At 37.6% G+C, this 25,126-nt stretch overlaps 1 protein-coding gene across 3 annotated transcripts in view; it reads right to left on the reverse strand.

The window, feature by feature from the left end:
* Nucleotides 1–1,094: 1,094 nt before the first annotated feature.
* The window catches only part of CTNNBL1 (catenin beta like 1), a 219,567-nt gene continuing 195,535 nt past the window's right edge, over nucleotides 1,095–25,126 (reverse strand). The window contains exons 14-16 of one of the 3 annotated variants that reach the window (XM_074211917.1): nucleotides 14,929–15,066; nucleotides 14,454–14,526; nucleotides 1,095–1,319 (exon numbers count right to left, since the gene is read on the reverse strand). In XM_074211917.1, coding sequence (XP_074068018.1) covers nucleotides 1,231–1,319; nucleotides 14,454–14,526; nucleotides 14,929–15,066 — 300 coding nt within the window. In that variant the 3' untranslated portion in view covers nucleotides 1,095–1,230. The remainder of the gene's footprint in view (nucleotides 1,320–14,453; nucleotides 14,527–14,928; nucleotides 15,067–25,126) is intronic. The other 2 variants (XM_074211918.1, XM_074211919.1) reach the window with 2 other exon arrangements.

A 25,126-nucleotide genomic window follows, 5' to 3' on the forward strand; every position in this document is an offset into this window, starting at 1 on the left:
TAACATTTCTCCTACTATGAGGAGCTATGAACACAATCAGCAGCTTTGAAGAAATCCTAAAAAAGACCATCAAGTGGTAGAAACATGCTGATTAAAATTTAGTGACAAGGGTACTTAAATTATACTTAGGAGTTTCTATTTCTTTGCTTCTAACTTACATTTCCTGTTTTTAAAATTCAACAATAAATGTCTGAACGATATGTATTTTCATTATAGGAAAAACCCACAAAAACCTCTTTTATATAGAGAAAAGGCAAAAACAAATGACCCAGGATGAATTAAAACTAGAATGCCATTCACCCACAAAAACCCATGGTTTCAGGAAAATATCCATATTAAGTTATTAGACAGGGATGACAGGACTTTCTAGAAGAGAACTATATTTGAGAAATGCCTCTAGTTCTTCACATTCCCCACCCCTCAGGTAACTCTTCTCTTTAGTCATCTCAAAATATGAAGTACGTTTTACCACTCCTGGATCTGAAGTAATCATACCCTCAGAATAGATATTCATTTATCCTTAGGATGGTGCTTTTACTCAAAATATTTTTGCATCTTCATCTTGGAATTGCCCTCAAAGTCTATATATAGGATATTATATTTAAACTCAACAGCAAATTTTTTTTTTCATCTGTTAATGATGATGGATTTAATTTTTGGAACTAGATGATATAAAGTCACAGCTAGTGAGTAAGGAAAGTAGTCAAATTGGAGCTTATTTTAAGTGAAGAACAAAGTTATGACTATAAATCTTGGAAGCTAATTTTCTCACATAGGTCACAAATGGGCTCTGAAGGTAATTTCCAAAAATGTTTCTGAGCAATGACAACCTTGCTGGAAAAAGCATGAAGTCACTAAGGGTGACTATTTTGATTGATAACACTTAGTTGAATGTCTTCTTTTTTATATACTAATTAAATTAGTGTCAGAATCACATTCTATATTCTGAATGTTACAAGAATTAGATGGTTAGAACTCTAGGAAACATTACAGGTTTAGTCCAATCCTCTCATTTTACAGATGGTATTGTGAGACAGCATAAAAACTCACCATTCTTTTGATGAAAGGTAATCACACACAAACAACAACACAAGACCAGTAATTCCAAAACTAACTTTAATGAATCCAAAAGCCAAATTAAAATTCGTGTCCTGGAAAAGGCAAATCAGGCTGAAGGGACCGGAAGCAGCCATGGAACTCCAGGCTGAGGGGTATAAGAAAAGAGTGGGACTAAAAATTCTCCAGCAATTCCAGAATACGCTTCTGTTCATTCTCCTGGAATTCTTGGTTCTTCCCATCACCAATGTTTTCTGCATATTCTGAGAAAACAAAAGGAAGAAGAATAGTAATTAGTACATGGTGGACTTTGGGGGGGGGGGGGTAGGGGAGGAAGGTGTAAGGAAAGGTTTAAAACTTGGTTGCCTGTTTATGTGTCAGAACTCGCCATGGGCAGTGTGCTGGCTATGTTTCATTTTGGCCCTGAGTGGGATGTATCTAAAAAGTGAGCAATGGATTTCTCTCTCTCAGGTGGTGAAAAGCTTTTGCACCATTAAAGCATCTACTGATCCTCAGTGGAAAAGCACTTGGAAAAGAGAAAAGAGAAAAAATAACCTTATTACAATTTGGAAACAATTCTGCTACTGCCACTTTCTGTAATTCCTCCTCTTACTCTATATTACTACAGACATCTGCAGGAAAACATGATCTAGGCTGCAGACTTAGTCCAGCTGTGCATTTTCCACCTGAAACCATCATTCCCTTATTACAGACTTTTGCCACCTCAATGGCAAACAAATGTGATACTTGATATTAAAGAACCTTCAGGAACTACAGAGGCAATAGGAAGCAAGGAATGAAATGGTTAGAAGAGAGAATCAGTGAGTGATATATCATCCTCATCTGCCAAGAATGCTGTCACATCCCCAGGAGAGAAAGAACCATTAAGAAATAGTGTGGTGTTAATAGCCTTGGGGTACTTTCTTATGGCAAGAGTCTTAATGAAATAAACTAATACTTTGTTCCTTTAATGCTTTGTGAACTATGAGGGAAGGGAGGGAGAAGAGGCTGCCCCTCTGATGTGGCCTTCCCATAAGGAAGCTGACTTTCCTCTAGGACCCTATCACTTCCAGGGTAAGTGCAAAAGAAAAGGAAAACCAAAGTCTGAGACAATTTATTTGCTGAATAATCTCCACTAAGATTTTTAAGAAAACACTGAGCACCCTAAAAGAGAGGAAGGAGAAAAAGAGACAGATCTAGACTTGCTCAAAATTGGAGGTACCTCCTTGAAGGCAATGATTGTAGGATCTGTGCCTTTTGACAAATAGGCTTTAGGCTTGTTTTTAAACACAGGGCCAGAATAATTCCTCTTTTCTTTAAAGAGCATCCCAAAGCTAGAAGATTCTACTTTGTCTAAATATTCCTGTAAATATTGCTGAAAAGAAAAATCAACTTTAATAGATTTTTTAAATTTTATTTTAGAGTTAGGAGAACACTGCCCTTGATGGTTCTAGATGGCTACCCCAGTGAGTCCTTGTAAAGTACACCCTCTGACAAATCAAAGTCCTTCAGTATGATAACCATCTTGAAGAGGGACTTCTTAGGTTCTCTTAGTTAAAGTGCATTGAGTGTTTAAAAGAAGCAAAACTCTTTCAGGCTCGCTAGATGCAATGTCCTGATAAAGGGACAAACATGTAACAAGAATAGTTCTGAGCAAAGTTGCTCCAAGCATCAAGGGAGTTTTAAGTTGCAAAGTCCTTCCTTGGCAATCACCCTAAAATAAGCCCCATCCTGTCCACTGCTGTGGACACCAACCTGATTCAAGGCTTCATTATCTTTCTCCTGGAATATTAGAATAGCCTTCTACCATTATTCTTGACTACAGAGTCAACTCATCCAATCCATTCTGAACAGCTTACTATGTAAGCTTCCCTAAAGCAGTGATTCAGTAAACAATTATGAACCATTTATTTGTGAAAGGCATTATGATAAGCACAGTGGAATGAAAAGAAAGACAAAAGATAATCCTTGTTCTCAAGGAGTGCACAGTCTAATGAGGAAAACAACTAGCAAAAGACTATGTACAAGGAAACTACTTACAGGATAAATTGGGAATAAATCAATAGAGTAAAGAGGAATTGGGAAATGCTTTCTATAGAAAATGGTATTTTAGCAGGGACCTGAAGGATACTAGTAGGCAGAAATGAGAGTGGTGTAGGCATGAGGCGAAACCAGTGCAAACATTGAAGAGTGGTGGTGGTAGATGTGATATAATTGTAAAAAGACTGGAAAGGTGTTAGTTCGGGGGAAGATTATGAATGTCAAGCAGAAGATATTCATATCTGATCCTGGAAGCAGTAGAGGCCAATGGAGTTCACTAAGAGGTGGCACGGTTAGTTTTAGGAAAATCATTCTGGCATCTGAGTGGAGAGTAGTCTGGAGTAAGAAGGTGCTTGTGGTAGGGAGACTAAGCATGAAGTGATAAGAACTTGCACCAGGTCAGTGGAAAGAAGGGAGTGTATATGAGAGATGTTATGATAAAAAAAAATCAATAGGCCTTATCAAGATATTAAATATGGGGAATGAGAGAAAGCAAAGTCAAGGATGACACTTAAGTTATGAGTCTGGGTAAATGGGAGGATGATAGAGACCCCAACGATAACAGCACAGTTAAGTAGGTGGTTGGGAGAAAGGTGATGAGTTAACTTTTGGAAATGCTGAGTTTAAGATGTTTATGGGATATTTGGTTCAAGATGTTTAGCAGGAATTCAAAGGAGTGGTTAAGGCTGGATAAATAAATAGATTTAAAAATCATCATCAGTATGATGAAAGTTGATGAAAGTTGATGAAATCACAAGATGAAATATTATAAAGGTGGAAGAGAAGAGAGCTCAGTATTAAACTGTAGTGTGGACACCCATACTTAGTAAGTGTAAATCTGGATGTGAGTGGTGATGGGGAAGAAGAACCAGAGATAACTCTAAGGTTTTATGACAGGTGACCAGAAGATTAGTGATGTCAAAAAAAAAAAGACAAAAAAATCCCCCAAAGTTAGAATGAGGGACAAGTTTAGAGAAGTTAAGTCACAGATATGGTCTGAAGTTCAGGGGAGGTCTAGGTTGGAGACTTGGAAGTTATCCACAGAAAGGTGCTGCTTCTTCAAATGGCATCCCTTATAGGTAGAAATGACCTCTTAGGCACTGCACACACATTCACAGACTATCTGAACAGACTTTATTTCAGGTTCTAACACTGCTGCCAGAACTTAAATGGAGCTTTGTCATCTTTAAACAAAGATATATAATAATGTCAAAATGTGAGCTAACATTTATATGGTGCTTACTAAAGGCCAGACACTATATTAAGTGTTTTAGATATGTTATCTCATTTGGGCCTCAAAACTATGCTGGAAGGTAGGTGTTATTATTATTAGCACTATACAGATGAGGAAACAGGCAAACAAGTTAAAAAGAAACTTGTTCAGGGTCACACAGTTACACAGTGTTCTGGCTCCAGCCCCAGTGCTCTCTCCTCCATATCACCCACGTGCCTATGACAGAGACTCAGTGCGTGCCTGTTGAAAATAACTCCATCATTTGGTCATTGCACAGATGGCTGAGGATTTCTTAAGTCTCTCTGTGACCAGTCTTCTCTGTATCCTATTTCCTTCCCCATGGAAATAGGAGAAAGTACCGGTTTTCCATTTTATCCATCATCACCCTTTGTTTCCACAGTACAATCTTATTTGCAGCAAATCTTGGTGGTGCCAGCTAGCTCTGGTTATTATAGCTACAGTAGCAGTTTATAAATATTAAACAGATTTCTCCCAGAGGTCTTGGGGAAAGAGTTCTCTTTGCTTTCTGTGTGTGTTGGGAGGAGGGAGGAAAGGAGGGAGGAGAGATGACTCGAGGAGAGGGGAAAAGGGGAGAGAGGGAGGTGGTGGTAAGGCAGGATGAGTCGGGTGGAGAGAGAATGTAAGAGATGGCATACACATCAGCAGCTTCTCTACTTCCCCAGCCTTTTCAAATGCTCTTATAATAAAAGCTTTGATGGAGCTCAAAACATGTAGCAGTGCTGAACGCATAAATATTAAAGCAAACTTTCGACAGCAGGTTTACTATTCAGACACTGAATACAAGCTGTTCTGTTTATGTTAAGAAAGAGGGAGGAGGGAGAGATGAAGATGGTGGATGGGAAAATGCTTTCTTCCCAGCCAAACATTTACAAGAAGATCTCACAAATCTTCCTCAGATCCTTGGGACTTCTAGATCCAAATTCCTACTCTCTAAAGGGGCACAGTGGGAAAGGAAAGCAATAATATTTTTGCTTACAAACTACTAATGATTATGGAAGAACCCTGAAGGAGCCAAAGCTATCTTTCTCCCAAAGCTATAAAGAAGACACTCTAACCTTAAGGAAAGTTAGAAAAATTTCTACTGAAAAAACAAAACAAAACAAAACAAAGTTTTAGATCATGGAGTAGAGAAGTCTTAAGGATTTTGTCAAACAGAAAGTACATTAAAAAAAATTCTTAGAAATTACATATCTTAAGAAAGAGAATATTTTAGTCTGAATAAGAACAAGTGAAATAGCAAGGAACAGAATGAAAATTCAATGGAAATTTCATGAAAACAAATCACTCAACTCACTGAAACTGGAGTTGTGGTTACCACTATGCTGGTGTTTGTGTGACCTTGGTCATGGCAGCAAAGAAATAATCCTGAAGGTCTGTTGTGGGGTTTTGGAGGTGCCTGTGTGTTGGGAGAACAGCAGGAGGAGGAGGAGGAGGGAGAGAATTTAGCTTGTGACAAAACATTTTAAAACCAAAGTCATAAGATTTTTTTTTTTTTTTGATACTGGCTTGTTAATGGAGGCAACACAAAGAAACCCAGACCCTTGTCCTAACTTCTGAATTGAGATCTAGGACGAGCTGACAAGACTCCTTGACTTGTTTTAAGACTTGACTGCTTCCAAATGCAGATATGAGCATTTCCTTCTCTGAAGTTTAAAGAAGAGGCACTGTGCTACAGTAGTGTCATCTTCAGGCTGAGGATGATTGGTATTTAAGGATGAGTTGGGATTCTAACTGGCTGCCTTTTCTCTTTCCTGGCTCCTTTTCAGTGGTCAAATATTCAAGAGAGTTTGCCTGAAGCAGCTGTTCCTTGCAGCTCCCTAAGCTGTGTATGTTGCGTACACAACAAAGGATAAACCTATTGGCTTCTGTAGCATTAAAAACCCAGAGGAAACACACTGGTTACCAAGTGGACAAAAATCAATATGAAAATGCTTGTTTACAGGGATCTAGGAGGATATTTCAAACCACAAAGAGCACAAGCAAATTAAAGGGCGAAGGGCCAATTTCTAAAATAATTTTACAGTCCTTATATCTTTCTGGCTCACTACTGATTATATTTGCTTCAAAAATCTTCAGTATTCTCTGCAAAATCACCTAGACCCCCTTTATACAATAGTTGTTTCCTCCTAATAATATCTGGGGATAGATTCCATCTGTAATTTTCACTTGAGATTTAAAAGTTTTTAAGAAATTCCTCCATGTCAACAGTTCAGTGGAAAGAGTCTCAGAAGTCAGAAAATCTGAGTTTTGGTTTCATTTGCACCACTACTAAATGTGCAATTTTGGCTAGTTCACCTGATCTGCCAAGGCTGAGCCTCCTCATCTGTAAAATTCTGTTAACATATTTGCCATGAGCATTACCTATTCAGAAAATACTTACTGATGACCTACTATGCACAAAGCACTGTTTAAGCAATGCTGGGGATATAATGAGGTGATCCTACCCTTAAGGAGTTTCAGACTGCCAGGAAGAATGACACATGTACTCAACTATTAATAGAATGAAGGGTTCAAATAAAAAATTAGGAAAGTACTGTAGAAGGGGAGAGGGGAGGGGCAGGCCACAGTGAGTAGTAGGCAGTCAGAAAAGGCTATGAAAAAGACAGTGATAAACAAATCTAAGGAATCATCATTAACTTTTGCTAGCAACATTTTAAAACTTTAAAAAATTCTGAAGAAGTAATTCACAGAATCCTAGAGTTGTACAAAACCTTATAGTGTGGTTCATCTATCCCCAAACACAACTGAACAGTGCAACTTTTTTTACAAAAAGACAACCACTAAATAGAAGCAGTTATCTCTTCTCCAGTGATGAGAAATCTAAGGATGAGGAACTAGTTCTTAAGGTAGCCTATTCTTTTTAACAGCTCTAATTATTGGAAACTTTTTGTTATAATTTGCCCCACTGTAACTTCCATTTCTCTAAGTTCTGCCAAACAAAAAAAAAAGTCTAAACCTCTTTGAGCCCTTGCTCTCCTAAATTTTCATTTTCCATAAATCTTGGGATTCTCTTCCATTTTTTTCCCCCTTATGGCTTATAATGATGAAATAACTAATCAAAATGACTTTCCTTGTTGCAAGATGACAATTAAACATGGCAACACATGGCTCTCAATCTACAATTATATAAACACTGTGAATATGTACAGAGATGCCACCATGTCAGCACCTGGCCCCTGATTAAGATAGGCAAATAAACTAGTACTAATTCTCAATTAGTCTAGGTAAGTACCATTCATTCCTCTGAACCTACCAGACATCCAGCAAGAAGGGAAGCTGTTCTCTGGGCACATAAGAAGCTGTCTGCAGAAAGGGGCTTTAATGAGCCATCAATTATTCCCAGTTTGCTTGGCAACCCCAATGTAGGGAGGGAGGAACCAAAAAATAAAGGAAAAAAGGACCCTGCTGTGTTTGCATCATCAGCGCTTTTCTGAAACCTCAAGGGATACATCAGCTGTCATGCTGCCAGCAAACCTTAGAAAATATGTAGGCCATAAAATCAAAGTCAAAAGCTCACATCTAATTAGTATGCAAACAAAATGAAATAAGAAAGCAACCCGAACTGAAAAACAAAATTAAATGTGAAGGACAGACTGATAAGCTGGTTCTCTTTATGAGCTTTTGTTTTCAGTTGGATTTTTGGAGGAGGGAAGGAACAACAGATGGGTGCTACACTTCAGGAGCTGAGCATGCTGCTAAGGCCCCTGGCTCCCCCAAGTATATCACTATCACCTTTTATTTACCACCTCAATACACTCACCCACTCAGTCCCATTACATTTACATTTGTTTCCTTGGCAGTATTCTATGCAAATATACCAAGTTGTCCAGATACAACTTGCATTGGACTGTATGGTAGAGACTGTAGACCACTGACATCACCCATCAAGGTGGATGAGATGAGCCTCCACTGTGCTCAGAGCTTCACCTGACTTTTCATCTGTAGCTTATTAGGGTATAGAAAAGCAGAAAATTCTAAGATGCTATCTTGAGGTTAGGATACCAGCAATGTGGTACTTCTAGCACCTAGTTTAAACATTCATGCATCAATAAACATTTATTAAGCATTCTCTAATGTACCCAGTATCTAGGAGGAAGAGAACAAGAAATGGACAAGATGACTATAATAAAAACTAGGATGTTAAGCATATAAAAAGAGTTAAGTCTGATAAGATGGCAGCTGGGAAGAATGAAGTATGTCTTCTGCAAGATATTCAGCTTAGGAAGAGGAGGTGAAACAGAGTCTGCTAGGCAGAAGTAATGGTATGAGCAAAAGCATGATGGCATGATATTTGGTGAACTCAGACTGGCCAATATGACCAGAAAAGACAATGATCATTGTTGGAAGCGTTGTGGGAAATCTGGGACACTAATACATTGATGGTGGAGCTTTGAACTCATGCAACATTTCTGGAGAGCAGTCTGAAACTACACCCAAAGGGCAACAAAAATGTGCATATTCTTTAATCCAGCAATACCACTACTGGGTCTATACCCTGAAGAGATCATGAACAAGGGTAAAAACATCACTTGTACAAAATATTCATAGCAGCCCTGTCTATGGTGGCAAAGAATTAGAAAGCAAGTAAATGTCTCTCAAATGGGGAATGGGTTAGCAAACTATGGTTTATGTGTGTCATGGAACACTATTGTTCTATTAGAAACCAGGAGGGATGGGAATTCAGGGAAGTCTGGAGGGATTTGCATGAACTGATGTTCAATGAGATGTGCAGAACCAGAAAAACATTGTACACCCTAACAGCATCATGGGGGTGATGATCAACCTTGATGGATTTGCTCATTCCATTAGTGCAACAATCAGGGACAATTTGGGGCTCTCTGCAATGGAGAATACTATCTGTATCCAGAGAAAGAACTGTTTAAACAAAGACCAAGGGCTATTACCTTTAATTTAGAAAAAAAAAAAAAAACCTGATATCTTATTGTCTGATCTTGCTATCTCTTATACTTTGTTTTTTCCTTAAGGAAATGATTTCTCTCTCATCACATTCAATTTGGATCAATGTATAACATGGAAACAAAGTAAAGACTGACAGATTGCTTTCCATGGCGGGGGGAAGTAAGATTGGGGGGAAAATTGTAAAACTCAAAATAAATAAAATCTTTAAAAAAATGTTTGGTGAATTGTTTAGTTTAGTTGGAATACGCAGAATATCAGTGGATGCAGTATGAGATAAGGTGACCCATCCTTCTCCCTCCTTTTACTTATTAGCATTTTGCACTTTGAGAACTTATCACACAGAGGCCATGTAGACCTTTTAATGAATGTTTGTTGAAATGAAATGAAAAGAAAGGCAATTTGGAGTAAACTGTGGAGGGCCTTGAATGTCAAGTCATTGAGGATAGACTTTACATGACAGGCAATGGAAAGTCACTTGAGTTTTAAATAAGGGAATGGTGTGATCAGTCATGTAGCAGGAGGGGACTGTCCACCATGCAGGATGGTCTGAAGGAATAAGATGCTAGGCAGAACAGTTAGGACGATTACAGTTGTCTGGAGGAGAGTTCCTTCTTTATTCTACTCTCAGAGGAAGAGAAGCTTCTTCTACTTGCCCAGTCCAATGATTTTTACTTGTATTCTCAACTCCATCTCCACCATGTCTCATCTAGTAGCTGATGCTCACAATGGTTTCTTTTCTCTCATCTGCAGTCTCTCCCTACAAGCATGCTCAAGTCTACCCCCATCATATCACATCTTTTTGTCTCTCTTTCTCTCTTTTCTGTTTCCTTGACAAACTCCTAGAAAGAACAGAACCACATTCATTGTTTCTAATTTCTTCATCATCTTCTCATTTTTCACTCATGGCATTTTGGCTTCTAACCTTCATCACTCTACTGAAATGATCTCTATGAGGTTATCATTGATTTAACTGCTAAATCCAATATTTGGATCCCTTTTCAGTTTCTCTCTTGCTTCACCTCTCAGTAGCTTCGGATACTGCCGATCACTTGCTTTCTTCTTCCTTGGCTTCTACAGCACTGCTCTCTCCTATTTTCCTTTTACTGATTGCTTTTTTTCAGTTTCCTTTCTGGGATCATCTTCTATCTCCTGCTCTCTTACCATGAATTTTCCCCAATGCTATATCTTGGGTCTTTTTCTATCTCTATAGTTCTATGTCTATCACCTTCTGCTCTCATGGGTTCAAATATCAACTCTATACACATAATCCCCAAATTTGTAAACATAAACATAATCCTAATCTCTCTCCTAAACTCCAGATCTGAATCAACAAAAACCTGCTGGATATCTCCTTCTAGAAGTCCTGTATTATCTCAAACCTAACATATTCAACCTGGTCTCTTACAACTGGCTCCCTCTAAATTATCCCATTTGTGTCGAGGGCACCACCATCTTCTCAGACATTCAGATTTATAACTTTGATCATCCTTGACTTTTTACCAACACTACCTGTTCACAACCAGAGAATTATCTTGTCAATTCTAGCTCCACATTATTTTTCATATGCATCCTCTTTCTACTCATATAGAGTAAGGAGACTAGTTCAGGCTCTCTTCATCTGGACTACAGTAAAAGCCTCATTAGACTGCTTTTAGTCTCTTCCTTCTTCCATCCACCCATCTCCAAAAAGCTGTCAAAATCATCTTTTTTCAGGTTCTTCACAATCTTACTCCTGGCTTCGACTCCCATGTGTGAACCCTACTATTTGCCAGCCAAACTGGACTACTAGCTTTACCCTGAACTTGATGTACTATCAACCACACTTGTACATTCACCCTAAGACCTTTCCATGTCTATCAACAGTCAATCAACCAGCATCTTTAAACACTTACTTTGTGCCAGGGTCTGTTCTGGACTGTGGAGAAACAAAGAAAAGTCTTCAAGGAACTTACAACTCTAACAAGGGAGATAACAGGTAAGTTACTGTCTAAACACAAGATAAAAACAGTATAAATGAAATATAATCTTAGATGGAAGGGATCAGGATCTTGAAAATGCCTCTTGCTGAAAGTGGTGCTTGAGGTGAGTTTTAAAGAAAGCCAGGGAAATCAGGAAGCAGAGGTAAAGAGGAAGAACATTCCAAAATGAGAAGCAAAAGCATGTAGTCAATGGATGTCAAATGCAGAGAAGGGGACATATGTGAGAGCTATTATGAAGACAGAAACAATAAGATGTGGCAATAATTTGGAGAAGTGAGGGGATTGAGAGAGCAAAAGAGGCTCTGAGGATGATGCTGAGGGTGCAAACCTGAGTGAGAACAATGGTGCTCCCGATAGTAACAGGGAAACTGAGATGCTTGGAAAGATAAGAGATCTCTGCTTCGGATGTGCTTAGTTTGAGATGTCTTCAGAATCTCCAGCTCAAGATGCGCCAAAAGCATTTGGTGAGATGATAACTAAATCTAGGGGGGCTAATGACACCATCAAGTAAATGAACACCCACAGTGAACAGGACCTAGATAAAGGTTCAGCAAAGCAGACTAACAAGGAACAGTCAGTCACATAGGGGAAAAAAACCAGGAAAGAAACCTAAAAAGAACAGTCAGATAAAGAGGGTGATTGAGCAGTGTTAACAATGACCTCAGACACTTAATAATTGCCTAGCTGTATGACCTTGGGCAAGTCACTTAACCCATTGCCTTAAATAAATAAAATTAAAAAAAACTGAAAAAAAAAACAATTGCAGAGGCAGCTAGGTGTACAATGAATAGAGCACTGGTTCAAATCTGGTCTCAGACACTTGACAGCAAGTTGTGTGATCTTAGGCAAGTCATTTAACCCTGACTACCTCACAAAAAACAATGATAACAATTTTAAAAAACCACATTTGAAGATTGCAGAGAGTTTAAAAGGTCAGGATGAGAATTGAGAAACCCATTATTCTGACAATTAAGATATCATTGCTAATTTTTGGGTGGAACAGTTTCATTTGAATGATGAGGATAGAGGCTAGACTTCAGAGAGTTTAGAGGAAAGTGAGAGATGTGGATGGCTTTCTTGAGTTTAGCCATGAAAAAGAGAGACCTATAAGATGACAGTTTATAGGGACTGTCAAATTAAGTGAGGGTTTTCTTAAGGAAGAGGAGAGTCATGGGTACTTTTGTAGAAAGTAGGAAAATAACTTGTAAATAGGGAGAGAACAAAGATTTATGAGAGATTGGGGAGGATTGGGGGGAGAAGGGATAGTTTGGATTCCAAAGTTAATTTTGATTATTAGGATATAGAGACTAGTAAAAGAAAAGATAGGTGGGGTGGAATGGGATTGCTTGTGTGTAGAAAGGTTTGTTTTGCAAGAGAAAAGAATGAGATGGGAAGGTGAAGGAAGAGAAGGGAGAAGAAATCTGTGTGATGTGACAAGAAGTGGACAGAAGAAAAATGGAGCTCTTGGCAAATGCTCTTAATTTTTTTGGTGAAACATGAGGCAAAGTCCTCATCAGAAAAAGTAAAGAGTTAGTATGTGATTAGATGGGGGAGACAGAAGGGAGGAAAGAGTAAAACATTTTGCCTTTTCCACTCACCCATCAGCTAGAAGAAACCTTTATCTCTTTTATAGATACCATATCTAAAGTAAATAGGCCAGGGTTGGTTTTAACATCAAATACAACCCCCTTTTATTATCTAAAATGCACCACAGAGTAGTTGGCATTAACTTTTTTAACTTATTACCCTAGGATACTTTAGAACACTGAGAACTGGCCCAGATAAGGACCTGGGGGCTCAAATATCTACCATGTATTCAGAACACTACTAGGGGTTATAAGATACAGAAAGATAAAAGTTACTGCCTTACAGGAACTTTCAATATAGTGGGGGAAAGTCAGTCACATTAAGCCAAGAATATCATAGAACAATCATGTTTAGAAGTTTAGTCTTCAAGTACTTCAGATCAGGGAAGTCTGCAAGGTAGATGCTGTTGTTTTTGTTGTTTGTCCTTCTTTCTGGAAAAAGACCATGACATCAGAGAGGTGATGCCATGACAAGCACATGAACTGAATTTGAGTGAGGGGGGACTGTGCTCCAGTTACCTGCCTCACTTTCTCCTCTGGAGTCATCTGGGTTCAGTGGCCAGATATAAATAAGAATGACTGGAGATGGCCCTGGATGTGAGGCAATCAAGATTAAGTGATTTGACCAAGGTTACACAGCTAGTTACACAGCCAGAGTTGAACTCAGGTCCTTCTGACTTCAGGGCTTGTGCTCTGTTCACAGCTGAGCCTTGAAGACTTCATGGTAGGATTTGGATAGCAAGAGGGGAAAGGTGTTCTGGGCTAAGAATAAAACTGAAAATGACCTTGGCAAATGTATGAGGCAGTGGAAGCCAAGATAATTAATGTTAGAGAAAAGTAGGGGTTCCATATACTGGTTTAAAACTGAGTACTTTTAGAAGTTAAGGATATCTATCCAATGAAGGGAATGAGGAATTCAGAAAAGGAAAAACATCCTGCCTATTTTGTGATAACTTCTCTTAAATATACTCATTTCTTTCCTGGCAGATCACCAAATCCATTCTTGCTATTCTGACTACAAGGGTGGAGGTGCAGGGAAAAAAACGACTACATGAAGAGGGAGCTGAGGATAATAAAAATTCTAATTGAACATGTGGGCATTAAAGGTAAATGCCATTTAAAAGATAAAATTGCAAATCACAATAGCTACAATTTCAAACTGAAGAATAGTATTTTAATGCAATAATCCACATTCATCTAGTATAGGAGAAAGATGAATACTCAGTGGACAGGAATGTGCTACAGGTGGTCTTGAATCAGGCTATGATGATGGAGGACCATTTGGGTTTAAACATACACTACACTTCTTCCCCAAATCTGATTTATGTGAACTAGAGCTGGTGTTACTTTTCAGTGTATATTTTGTTTCTTACAAAGGAGACTGCATTTTAAGAGTGTGGCCTACATTTAGGTCAATATAATGGCTACACTTTTCTGTTTGGCACTGTGAAGAAGGTGTTAGAAGCAGGCAAAGACAAGAGACAGGCAAAGACAAGAGACAGGGACACCAATTAGAAGGCTCTCGGGATATTCCAGTTGAGGGGTGATTAAAATTTAAACCCAGTGCTAAATTGGAAGTGTAGCCCTGTTCTCCACTGATGATTGTAAAGAGCTCACCTTTGATGATGTGTCGAACAATCTTGATGGAGCTTCCACGCATGTTTAAGATCTGATGTACCCTTTGGCGAATCTGACAGAGAAGGAAAAAAAGAAAAAGAGATTAAATTAACTTGGTAAACTATCTTTCTCTTCCAGTCAAAGTGTTAAGGATGGTGCCTATGGGAAAGTAAGAGTAGTACAAGGATGAAGAAAGGATGGGAGTAGTCTCAGTATTCTTCTTCTTCTTCTTCTTCTTCTTCTTCTTCTTCTTCTTCTTCTTCTTCTTTTTAGGATTTTGCAAGGCAAATGGGTGACTTGCCCCAGGCCACACAGCTAGGTAATTATTAAGTGTCTGAGGCCAGATTTGAACTCAGGTACTCTTGACTCCAGGGCTGGTGCTCTATCCACTGCACCACCTAGCCGCCCCATCAGTATTATTCTTTTGAGATGATCTACACAAGTCAAAAAGTAAAAAGCACAGAAAAGACTTTACCTGAGGAACATTGGCATTACAGATCTCTGCCATGATGTAACAGATATGCTGCAGAACAAAGAGTCCAGCATCTAAGCGACGGAGATAGAATTCATCTTCTATGTCATCATCTATGATCTCTCCTCGTCGTACCATGTCCTGGAAACAAATTAAAGTCCAAGAATAAGCACAGGGATGGAAACAGGAACAAAAAATAATTCTCCTACAAACAAACCATTCATTCCCCTCTCCCCAATACCAAAACAGCTAATCTTTAGGTCATTTCTGATGTTCTTTGACAATTAATTTTCAACTGTATGCATAGAGTCCCTAGTACTGTGTTTAACAACAGTTATCAAACCTTTTTGGTCTCATGATCCTTATACTCTTAAAAATTATAATTAACCCTAACCCTAACCCAACCCAAGAGCTTTTATTTATATTATATCCATTGATACTTCCTGCATTAAAAATTGAAACATAGTATTATTATGAAAAGTTTTTACTTCAAGACCATATTGTGAGAACTGTTGATGTTTGTTATTATTTTACTTAAAACATCTAGGTGAAGTCATTCACTCCTATGGGTTCAATGACCAACCACACAGACAAATTTAATTATTCCAAAGTTATCATTATTCTTTCTCCACTCAAATTCATCCTGCATAATAGTCTCTGATAAGATACCCTACTGTGTCACAGTAGCTAAAAGACAACAACTGAGACAAGAAAAGGACTTAACAAAAAGGTTATATGGGCTTAGGTTTAAGATGGAAAAAAGTTAAGTCCCTAAAAGAATGTCCATTTAGGCCAGCTCATATTCAAAATGTGTGTCATCTTTAGCTTATAAAGAGAAAAGGGTCGATAACAGATCACATTTATTTAGCATTTTCATGTTTGCCCAGTAGTTAAACATATTCTCTCATTTAATCCTCACAACAAGCCCATAAGTATTTATCATCATCATCATCATCATCATCAACATCATCATCATCATCATACTGGCATTTCTAGTACCTAGACAGTGCCTGAACAAAGTACAAATTTAGATATACTTATTGATAGACTTACTGACTGATTTCCATCTTACAGAGAAGTAAACAAAGGCTCAGAGAGATTAAGTGATTTGTTTAGGGTCATGGGGTTATTAAGTATCTTGGACAGAATTTGAACTCAGAATTTCTTGTCTCTAAATTCAAGGCTTCCAGTCACTAAACCTCTTGAAAAATGAAATGAATTGCAGACTACCTTCCAGAAAATAGCCATAAGAAAAGGCCTTAAGAATGTAGTATCAGTAAAACCCAGGACCCAAAGACAAACCCAAGATGAATAAAAAATGAACTAAGACTCCTTTCAAAGTCCACTTTTATTTCAAACTTTTCATCAAGTTTCTTCCCAAGTTGAGGTGAGAAACTCATATCTCACAATGAGAAAACTGAGGTCATTTGCTGTTAGCTTCCTCTTCCCTTTAACTTCTTAAAACTCCCTAACATTATCCTAGGCTCTTTTTCTTTTCCTTCAATCTTTTTTAAAAACAATATTTAATTTCCTTTCCCAGTTATATGTAAAGACAATTTTTTTAACATTCATTTTGAAATGAAATTGAGTTCTAAATTTTCTTTCTCCTTCCCTCATCTTCCCCTTTCCTGAGATGGTTCAATCATGTGAATATTAACATATCAGTCATGAAAAACAGACATAAATTAAAAAAAAAAACCCAGAAAAAATGCAGAAAGTGAAAAATAGCAGGCTTTGATATTCATTCAGATTCTATTAGTCCTTTCTCTGGAGGTAGATAGCATTTTTCATTGTGAGTCCTTTGGAAATGTCTTTGATCACTGTATTGTGAGAATTGCCAAGTTATTCACAGTTGATCATCATTCAGTAGGGCTGTCCAACCTTACTTTTAAAAGGTTTTGTTGAAAAAAATAGACAATCTATTTTGATTTGCCATTTTAGTGAGAGCCCTGCAGTAGCTCAGCTTCATTCACTAAAAGCATTTAGTAAACTCACAGGGAGTAGGTAGCATAAAATTCCACTGTAGGTCACATGCATTTTGGACAGCCCTGCTGTTACTGTGTACAATGTTATCTTGGTACTGTTTACTTCATTTGTATCATTTCATATAAATCTTTGCAAGTTTTTCTGAAATCAGTCTGTTCATCATTTTTTATAGCACAGTAATATCCCATTACAATCAAATACAACTTGTTCAGTCATGCCCCAATTGATGGGCATCCTCTCAATCTCCAATTTTTTGCTACTATGAAAAGAGCTACTATAAATGTTTTTGTACAAAGATTGTCCCACTTGCCTCAAACAATCTTTCTATAAATGTCATTGATTCCATATTCTCTCCCCTCCTGGCCTCTAATAGACTATTCCCTCTTTCACTTCTCCCTATTTTCTCATTAATCCCTTCCTTCTCTATTGCCTTCAAACCAACCTAAATCCTTTATTCTGACAATCCCTTCTCTCTACTCATATAGTCATTACTTTATTAGCACTGACCTTCATCACTTCTCTCTTAAATTACTGAAATAACCTGTTAAATGTTTCCCTACATATCAAGTCTCTTCTCATTCCAATTTATTCTCCACAGAACTGTCAATATGATTTTCCTTAAGTGAAAATCTGAACATGTCACTCCTCTATTCAAATTCCAATGGCTCCCTATTGCTTTTAGTATAAACTTTACTTTTTGTACTTTAGTGTCTTTACACATTATTTTCTGAACTCCACAATCCAGAAAAACTGCCTTTCTTTTTGCTTCTTACACTATGCTCCAATTCCTATCTCTGAATCTTTGTCCTAACAACCCTCCATGTCCGGAAATGATCACCTTGTCTCCTCCCCAATCTCCTCATTTCCATTTTACAGAATCTTTTTCCTTCAAGATTTAGCTCAAGTAACTTTTATATTGCAGCCTTTTCTACAGTGCGCAACTACTACTACATTTTCTCTCTAATTACCAAGTATTGAAATGCCTTGTATTTATTCTATCTATACTTATGAACATGTCATCTCATTCACTAGGATTGAAATTTCCTGTGAGGAAGAATTGTTTCATTTTTTTTTGTCTTTATATCACCAGTACCTCTCACAGTGCCTTAAACTTAGGAGATGATGAGAAATGCTTGCTTACTATACTGGTGCAGTAGGAAGATTACAAAAAAAAAGTGATCATGGACTCATAGTTGGGTCAGCAAATGCAGTAAATAATCAAGGAGAAATGGCATCAAGGAAAAGGAGAGAGAGGACAGACTTTTTAAACTGATACCTTTTATTTTTTAATTTCGTATTCATTTCTATATATATCTTCTCTCTTCCCTCCCCCCCCCAAACCCCAAACAACTAGGTGGCACAGTAGATAAAGCACTAGGTTTAAATTCATGAAGACTCACCTTCCTGAGTTAAAATCTGGCCTCAGATGCTTATTAACTGTAACACCGGGCAAGTCACTTAGGCCTGTTTGCCTCATCTTTAAAATGAGCTCAAGAAAGAAATGACAAACTACTTAGTATCTCTGCCCCATGAAAACTTCAAAATGGATCACATATGACTGAAAAACAACAAACACCAAACAACCCAGTGAGCTATCTCTTCTAATAAAGATCAAAAAGGAGGGAATAAAAAATATACTTTAGCAAATCAGTCTGACTACAGACAACATTCAATGCCTAGATTCCCTTCCTCCTCCCCTGAACTTTCTGGCTTCCTTCAAGTTGAGCTAAAATCTTGCCTTTTTTCAAGGAGTTTTTCTCAGTCCTCCTTAATGTTACTTTCTATCCTTTAAGAGTATCTTCAATTTAGTTTATATATAGTGTTTTGAGAGTTTCCAAACCTGATTCATTAGAAACCCAGGGAAAATTTTACCCATTATATTATAAAATTGGGGATCAAAAATACATAAGATTAAAAACATACATTTATTAGTACACTAAAGAAGACTGCTTGGGCTGGTAGCAGCTTCAACTTTTTAATAGTACAGATTGGATTTTTATGCCTTTTTAGGCTTGCTTAGAGTACAGTGCCACTTAGTGGCATTCTGTGGCAGAAGTGGGGAAACATGCAAGTCTTGAGGTCATGAGAGCTGTTAAAGGTCAAGTTTGTTCCTGTGGGAACATATCTCTTGAGGTGAGTCTCATCAGAAATCCCTATATAGGCAGGAAATCTCTAAGATGGTGGAGGCCTCTTTTAAAATCTACTCATTCTGTCATTAACAATAAGAAAAGAAGTACAAATCCTAGAGCTCAGTTTCTTTGGTCTCAGAGGTTACTCTATCTACTATAAACAATTTTGGTTTTTTTTCCAAACTCACACACCCAGGTTTATTCATTTCCTCCATAACATCTTTCCCTCATTGGAATGTGAGGTCGAGGGTAGGAACTATTTCTGTTTTTCTGGCATATTAATGAAGGCTTAATAAATAATTAGTGCCTTGAATATTTCATTTTTTGGGGCTCTAGCTTCTGCAATGAGAGGATGAAAGTACATCTTCTCAACTCCTCTCCAAGGTCAACTTTGGTTAAATGATGTTCAGTTTTATTTACATAATTGTAGTCATTGTATATATACTGTTGTCCTGGTTCTGTTTATGTCAGACTGCATCAATCTATGTAAGCCTCCATATTTTCCCCTAAGGATAATATTCTATTATATTCATGCATCACTTTTTCTTTAGATATTTCCTAATCCATGGGCACTTTGTTTAAAATTCTTTGCTACCACAAAAATCCTCCTATATTTTGCTGTAAATGAGACCTTTCTTTCTGTTTTTCACTTCCTTAGAATATATACCTAGCAGTAGGATTTCTGAGTCAAAGAGCATGAACATTTTAATCATCTTTTAAGCAAAATTCAAATTGTCTTTAGAATGGTTGGACAAATTCATAGTTTTACCAATAATGCAATAGTTTGCCTATCTTCCCACAGCCTCTCTAATATTCTTTCCATCTTCTGACCTCTGTGCCAACTTGTTGGGTTTGTGGTGAAATTTCAGTGCTGTGTTGATTACTTTTATTATTAGTGATACAGAATAATCTTATAGGCTATTTATAGTTTGTAATTCTTTATCCACTGGGAATGACTCTTGTTCTTATGGATTTATGTTGATTTTCTATGTAATAGTGGGCATCAGATCCTTGCTGGAAATATTTAATGTACTGGTTTTAATCATGTGAAAGAAAGTTTTTCAATTTCATTAAATTGAAATTATCTATCATTCTCTTTTTGATATCAAGGATTTAAATTTTCTTATATGATGAGATCAGTCAATAGAAAGTAGCTTCATATATAAGAGCATCTATCCAGAAGAGGAGAAAACCCGAACAATCCATGCACATAAAAGTCATTCTTCATACATATTAACTAAAACTATGCAGGCTCATTAAACCATTTGTTTAAATCCAGGTTATATCCTAAGTTCCTCTTTACTGTTAGAAGACCATGTGAGGTGCCAGAATAGCCTAGCTGTCCCACTGATAACTCTATTCAAATTATATATGGTGATAAATCATCTGATTATCCTATCACTCCTCACAAGCAATTAAAGTGAACTTTGACTTGTCAAAATAGTTTATATACATATATTTATTTAGCTGCAAAACAGAATGGGGGGGAGCAGCTAGGTGGCGCAGTGGATAGAGCACTGGCCTTGGAGTCAGGAGTACCTGAGTTCAAATCCAGTCTCAGACACTTAATAATTACCTAGCTGTGTGGCCTTGGGCAAGCCACTTAACCCCATTGCCTTGAAAAATCTAACCCGCCCCCCAAAAAACCCAGAATCAGGGCCTTTCACAATCTATGGACACTAATTTTATGGACTAACTTCATATTAGTTATATATGTCCACATAATTTTCATTTTTTCTTAGCATTCTGTCTTGGTGCCTTTGTTCACAATTTTACCAGTCCTGAGAATATCCTCTCTCCCCTCTTTTACTTACTGAATTTCTACTTATCCTTCAAAGGAAATGAAATATCAGCTCCTTCCCTGTTGATTGTCTTATTCTTTTACCTTACATCATAATTTGATTTGTACTTCTCTAATGTGCTTATCAACTTACATTGTTAAACAGGTAACTGTGTCTGTGAATCTTTTACCTACTAAACTTTAAATACAATGGCAAGAAATTGTTTAATCTAAAATTCCTATCACCTAAGAATAAGCATTATAGTAGGTACTTAAAGTCTATTGAATAAATTAATGAAATCACAGAATTTCAGAGGTAAGGGAAGACTTAGACTGCCAAGGTCAACTAGCCCATTCTGTACTTGAATAGGAATGTCAACCTGTCAGCAGACAGAGCCGGTCTCTGTCTGCTGGGAAAGGAGAACCCATGATTTTTGGACAATGCTAATTATTTTTAACTTTTTCCTAAATTGAACCTAAATCTGTTACTTTCCAGTTTCTACACACTCTAGTGACTCTTGTTTATGACTGTACAAATTTAGTCATTCCTTTTTCTTTAAACCAGGGCCCATACAGAACAATGGTAATAAAGAATCTCTTTCCTAAATTAATAGAACTTCTTCCCATGTACTCTGTCTTATCATCATTCTCCTTTAGTTTATACCAAAGCCAAAATTATCTTTTCCTAGAATCCTTGAACTATACCACTTTTCTGCCTTAGAATTCTGGAAGGTAGGGTACCTATCACTATATTATTAAATCCCAGAGGATTGCTCATTTATATGTCACTTCATTCATGAAATATTTCCTGTATCCCTGCAAACTCTTACTCTTCCAATTTCTTGTAACTATTTATTTATAGCTCCCCTATAGCACTTATTACACAGCCCTGTGTTGTAATAATGTGCCTCTTTCTCCCTAGACTCTAAGTTTCTTGGGGGAAGGAAATATGGCTGCTAATTCATTTTGTATAGTAATCAGCACAGTGGTCTGAGAAGACAGGCTCTTAATAAATACTATCTTAAAATAAATACTACCTCAGAATTCAATTTAGTTCACATATATTTGCTGTCTATTAGGTGCAAGACTGTTGAGTACAGGAATAAATAAGATATGAGATAATGATAAAGAAGAGATATGTCTCTACATATAAGAAAGGCAGTATGGCAAGGGAGACAAGGCATGTATATTAACACAAATAATTGATACATTCAATAACAGGTGTATAGAAGGGGCACAAAGTGCCATTAGAGATATGAAGAAGAAACAACTAATGACTAGGAAAGAAGGAAGGCAGGTTGGTTCTCATCAATTGGCATAAATTGATATAAGTGAGGATGGTAAACAAGGGTTAGGAAGATGACATTCTAAGCATAAGGAACAAATATACATAGCTGGAAGGTAGGTCAACTTTGGGAAATGTGTTGTCACCAATTTCTTAATTCTAGACTGTTTTTCTTTCCTCTTCTTCAATGTGGTCTTTTATGAAGAAACCTCTCTCTTGGGGATCCTATTATTTCCCTTTGCTTCCTATTCTCCAAACATTCCAACGAACAGATATCATAGCCATCAGTCATCAACAAGGAGTCCTGGGAGGCTGTTAAGAAGCAGATAGTGCTGTTCTTTATTTGCCCAGGGGGGCAGCCCATAGCAATTCAAGTTGTTACTTTACTTTTCCTTCCTAAAAGACTTTACTCTGCTGCTCCTAGTCTTAAAAAGCAAGAGATTTGCCAAACTTCTGGGCCCTGGACTGCCTTGCAGATCACCAACACTAATTCCCAGCTTCATTTAGTAGCAAATTGTATGATCATTTTGTAATAGCAGTAACACTCACATGGCAGTCTTATAGTATAGTTCTTGAGATCCAAAATATTTAAAAATAAGAGGGCCTCTTTTGTTTCTCATTTATGTATAATCACAGCTTCCTGCTTCAGGACCCCTAAGAGTCCATAAGCATGGGGAATTGACAGGAAAATATCTCATTTTCAGTGTCTATTTCTAAGAACCTAGTTATAGAAAGGGATAACTAGGTGCTAGAGTGTTATGGGGGAACAGGAGGAAGTACCTCAAAGAACTGGAAAACTCTGTCTTTGTCCTAGAGTAGTTTGCAATCTATCTGGGGTGACCATGAATGTACATAATACAAGAACAATAAAATACAACATATCCTTAAATAAAAGTGAACTTCCTAGGTCCCACAGGATCCAAGTAGCTATAAAATCAGTATGAATTAATCTTCCGGAGCTTTTTGGAAGAAATGTTTTGATTTAGTTATTGATCTGATATTCACAGGCATGGACAAGAAATTAGTGAACTGTGTTCAAATTAGTTTGGATGGGACAGAGCTACCACACTAAGGAGTAATTAACTATGATGTCTGATAAGTGGAGAAGAGTCAATTGATAAGGATACTTTGAGGAATTTATATTTGAAATAATCTTCCAAAAAGGTTTATGATCTGGAGAGAAAGGGATGGAATCACAAGAAAAGCATTATCAGAGCAAGAATATTTATACCAGTCGTTGGAAGCAAGTAGAGGTAGGGAAATAAGCTAGAAAGTAGCTCTACAAGTTTGGATATTAGGATCTAGTTATAAGGTTGTGGCTGCGAGATTTGTAGCCAGAGGGTAGAATTCAGAAACATGAAAAAAAAAAAAACAAAAACAACTGGTAGGACAAAGAATCAAAATCTTAACAGCTTGGAGGGACCTAAAAGATTATCTAGTTCAATCTTTCTTGTTTTTTTATTTGAGGAAACCCAGGTAGAGACACAGTTATAGTAGATGTGGGAAAGAAAACGAAATGAGGAAAATAAAAAAAGACCCTCCAGGTAAACACAAGGGCTGGTAGATAGTTAAGCCACTAACAAAAACAGATTTTGGGATGGGATACAATTTTGGAGTAAGCTCCGATTTTGATATGTTAAATATCAGTTATCAAAAAGACTGGAGTTATCAAGTAAGTAAATGGGGAAAAAAGGGCCCAAGGTCAGAGCTGGACTTAGAAGTCAATTAAGCATTTATTAAGTACGTAACTATTACATGTTAATGCTGATGATATAAGTATAAAAACCAAGCAATTTCACCTCACCAACAACTTAGATTCTAATGGTGAAGACACGCCACACGTGTAATATAAAGTAAATATCAAAAAATTAAAAAAAGGTATTTTGATGGGGCAGCTAGGTGGTGTAGTGGATAAAGCACCAGCCCTGGAGTCAGGGGTACCTGAGTTCAAATCCGGTCTCAGACACTTAATAATTACCTAGCTGTGTGGCCTTGGGCAAGCCACTTAACCCCATTTGCCTTGCAAAAAAAACCTAAAAAAAAAAGGTATTTTGGGAGACAGGACACTAGTAGTTTGAAGGGCAACAAGAAAGTTTCTGTGTGAGTTTCAAAGGTGATTTTGTTGTGCAGAAATTCATCTTTCTGAAAGATGAAATCAATGCTGAAACTCACAGCTTCCCAGAGGCCTGCTTCCCTCCCTGCAGTTGGAAAAGATGGAGGGTGGACATCAGAGAGTTCCAGCATTTAAGAATAGTGCTGTGGACATTCCCCTCATTGTTTCCTACCCCAGCTGAGCCCCTGGACTTCATGATCTCCAAAAATTCATCTTTCTGGAAGATGACAACCACTCTATAACTCACACCTGCTCAGGTAATCTCACCCCCACTGAAGGACTTCATCACTCCTGAAACAAGTAATCATCACCTACTTCACCCTTTCATCTTATTTTTTGTGTTGTCTTCCCCATTAAACTGTGAGCTTCTTGTAGATGGGAAATTGTCTTGTGCTTCTTGTATCCCCATTACGTAGCACATGGCAACTATCTACTGACTAGTTGACTCACACAGAAGAGTAGTGTCTGAGTCTGTCGTCCCTTGTTCCTGAGAAGACTGAAGCTGGTGGATCCCTTGGCAGTTCTGAGCTGCTCTGGGACATGATGATTGGGTGTCCTTCTAAGATAGGGATCAGTATGGGGAGTTCCTGGGAAGGAGGAGCCAATGGGTCATGCCAGCAAGAGAGCAGGTCAAAAAAAATTTTTTAACCCAAAAGAGAGACATTGTTTGAGTCTGAGTTGAGGAGGGAATGTACTCCAGTGTGGTCAGCATAAAGGCAAAGATCTAGGAGATGGAGTCTGGGATGATTCATCCCAGGAAGGGAAGAAGCCTGGAAAGATCTGGGTGGGGGTCAGATTATGAAAGACTTTAAAAGCTGAACAAAGTAGTTTATATGTAATGCTTCAAGCAATAGGAAGTCAAAGAGAGTTGATTAGAGTAGGAAGCCAAGGAGTCTGATTTAAAGACT

This window comes from Macrotis lagotis, chromosome 1 (assembly GCF_037893015.1).
Source record: "Macrotis lagotis isolate mMagLag1 chromosome 1, bilby.v1.9.chrom.fasta, whole genome shotgun sequence".
Lineage (NCBI taxonomy): Eukaryota > Metazoa > Chordata > Mammalia > Peramelemorphia > Peramelidae > Macrotis > Macrotis lagotis.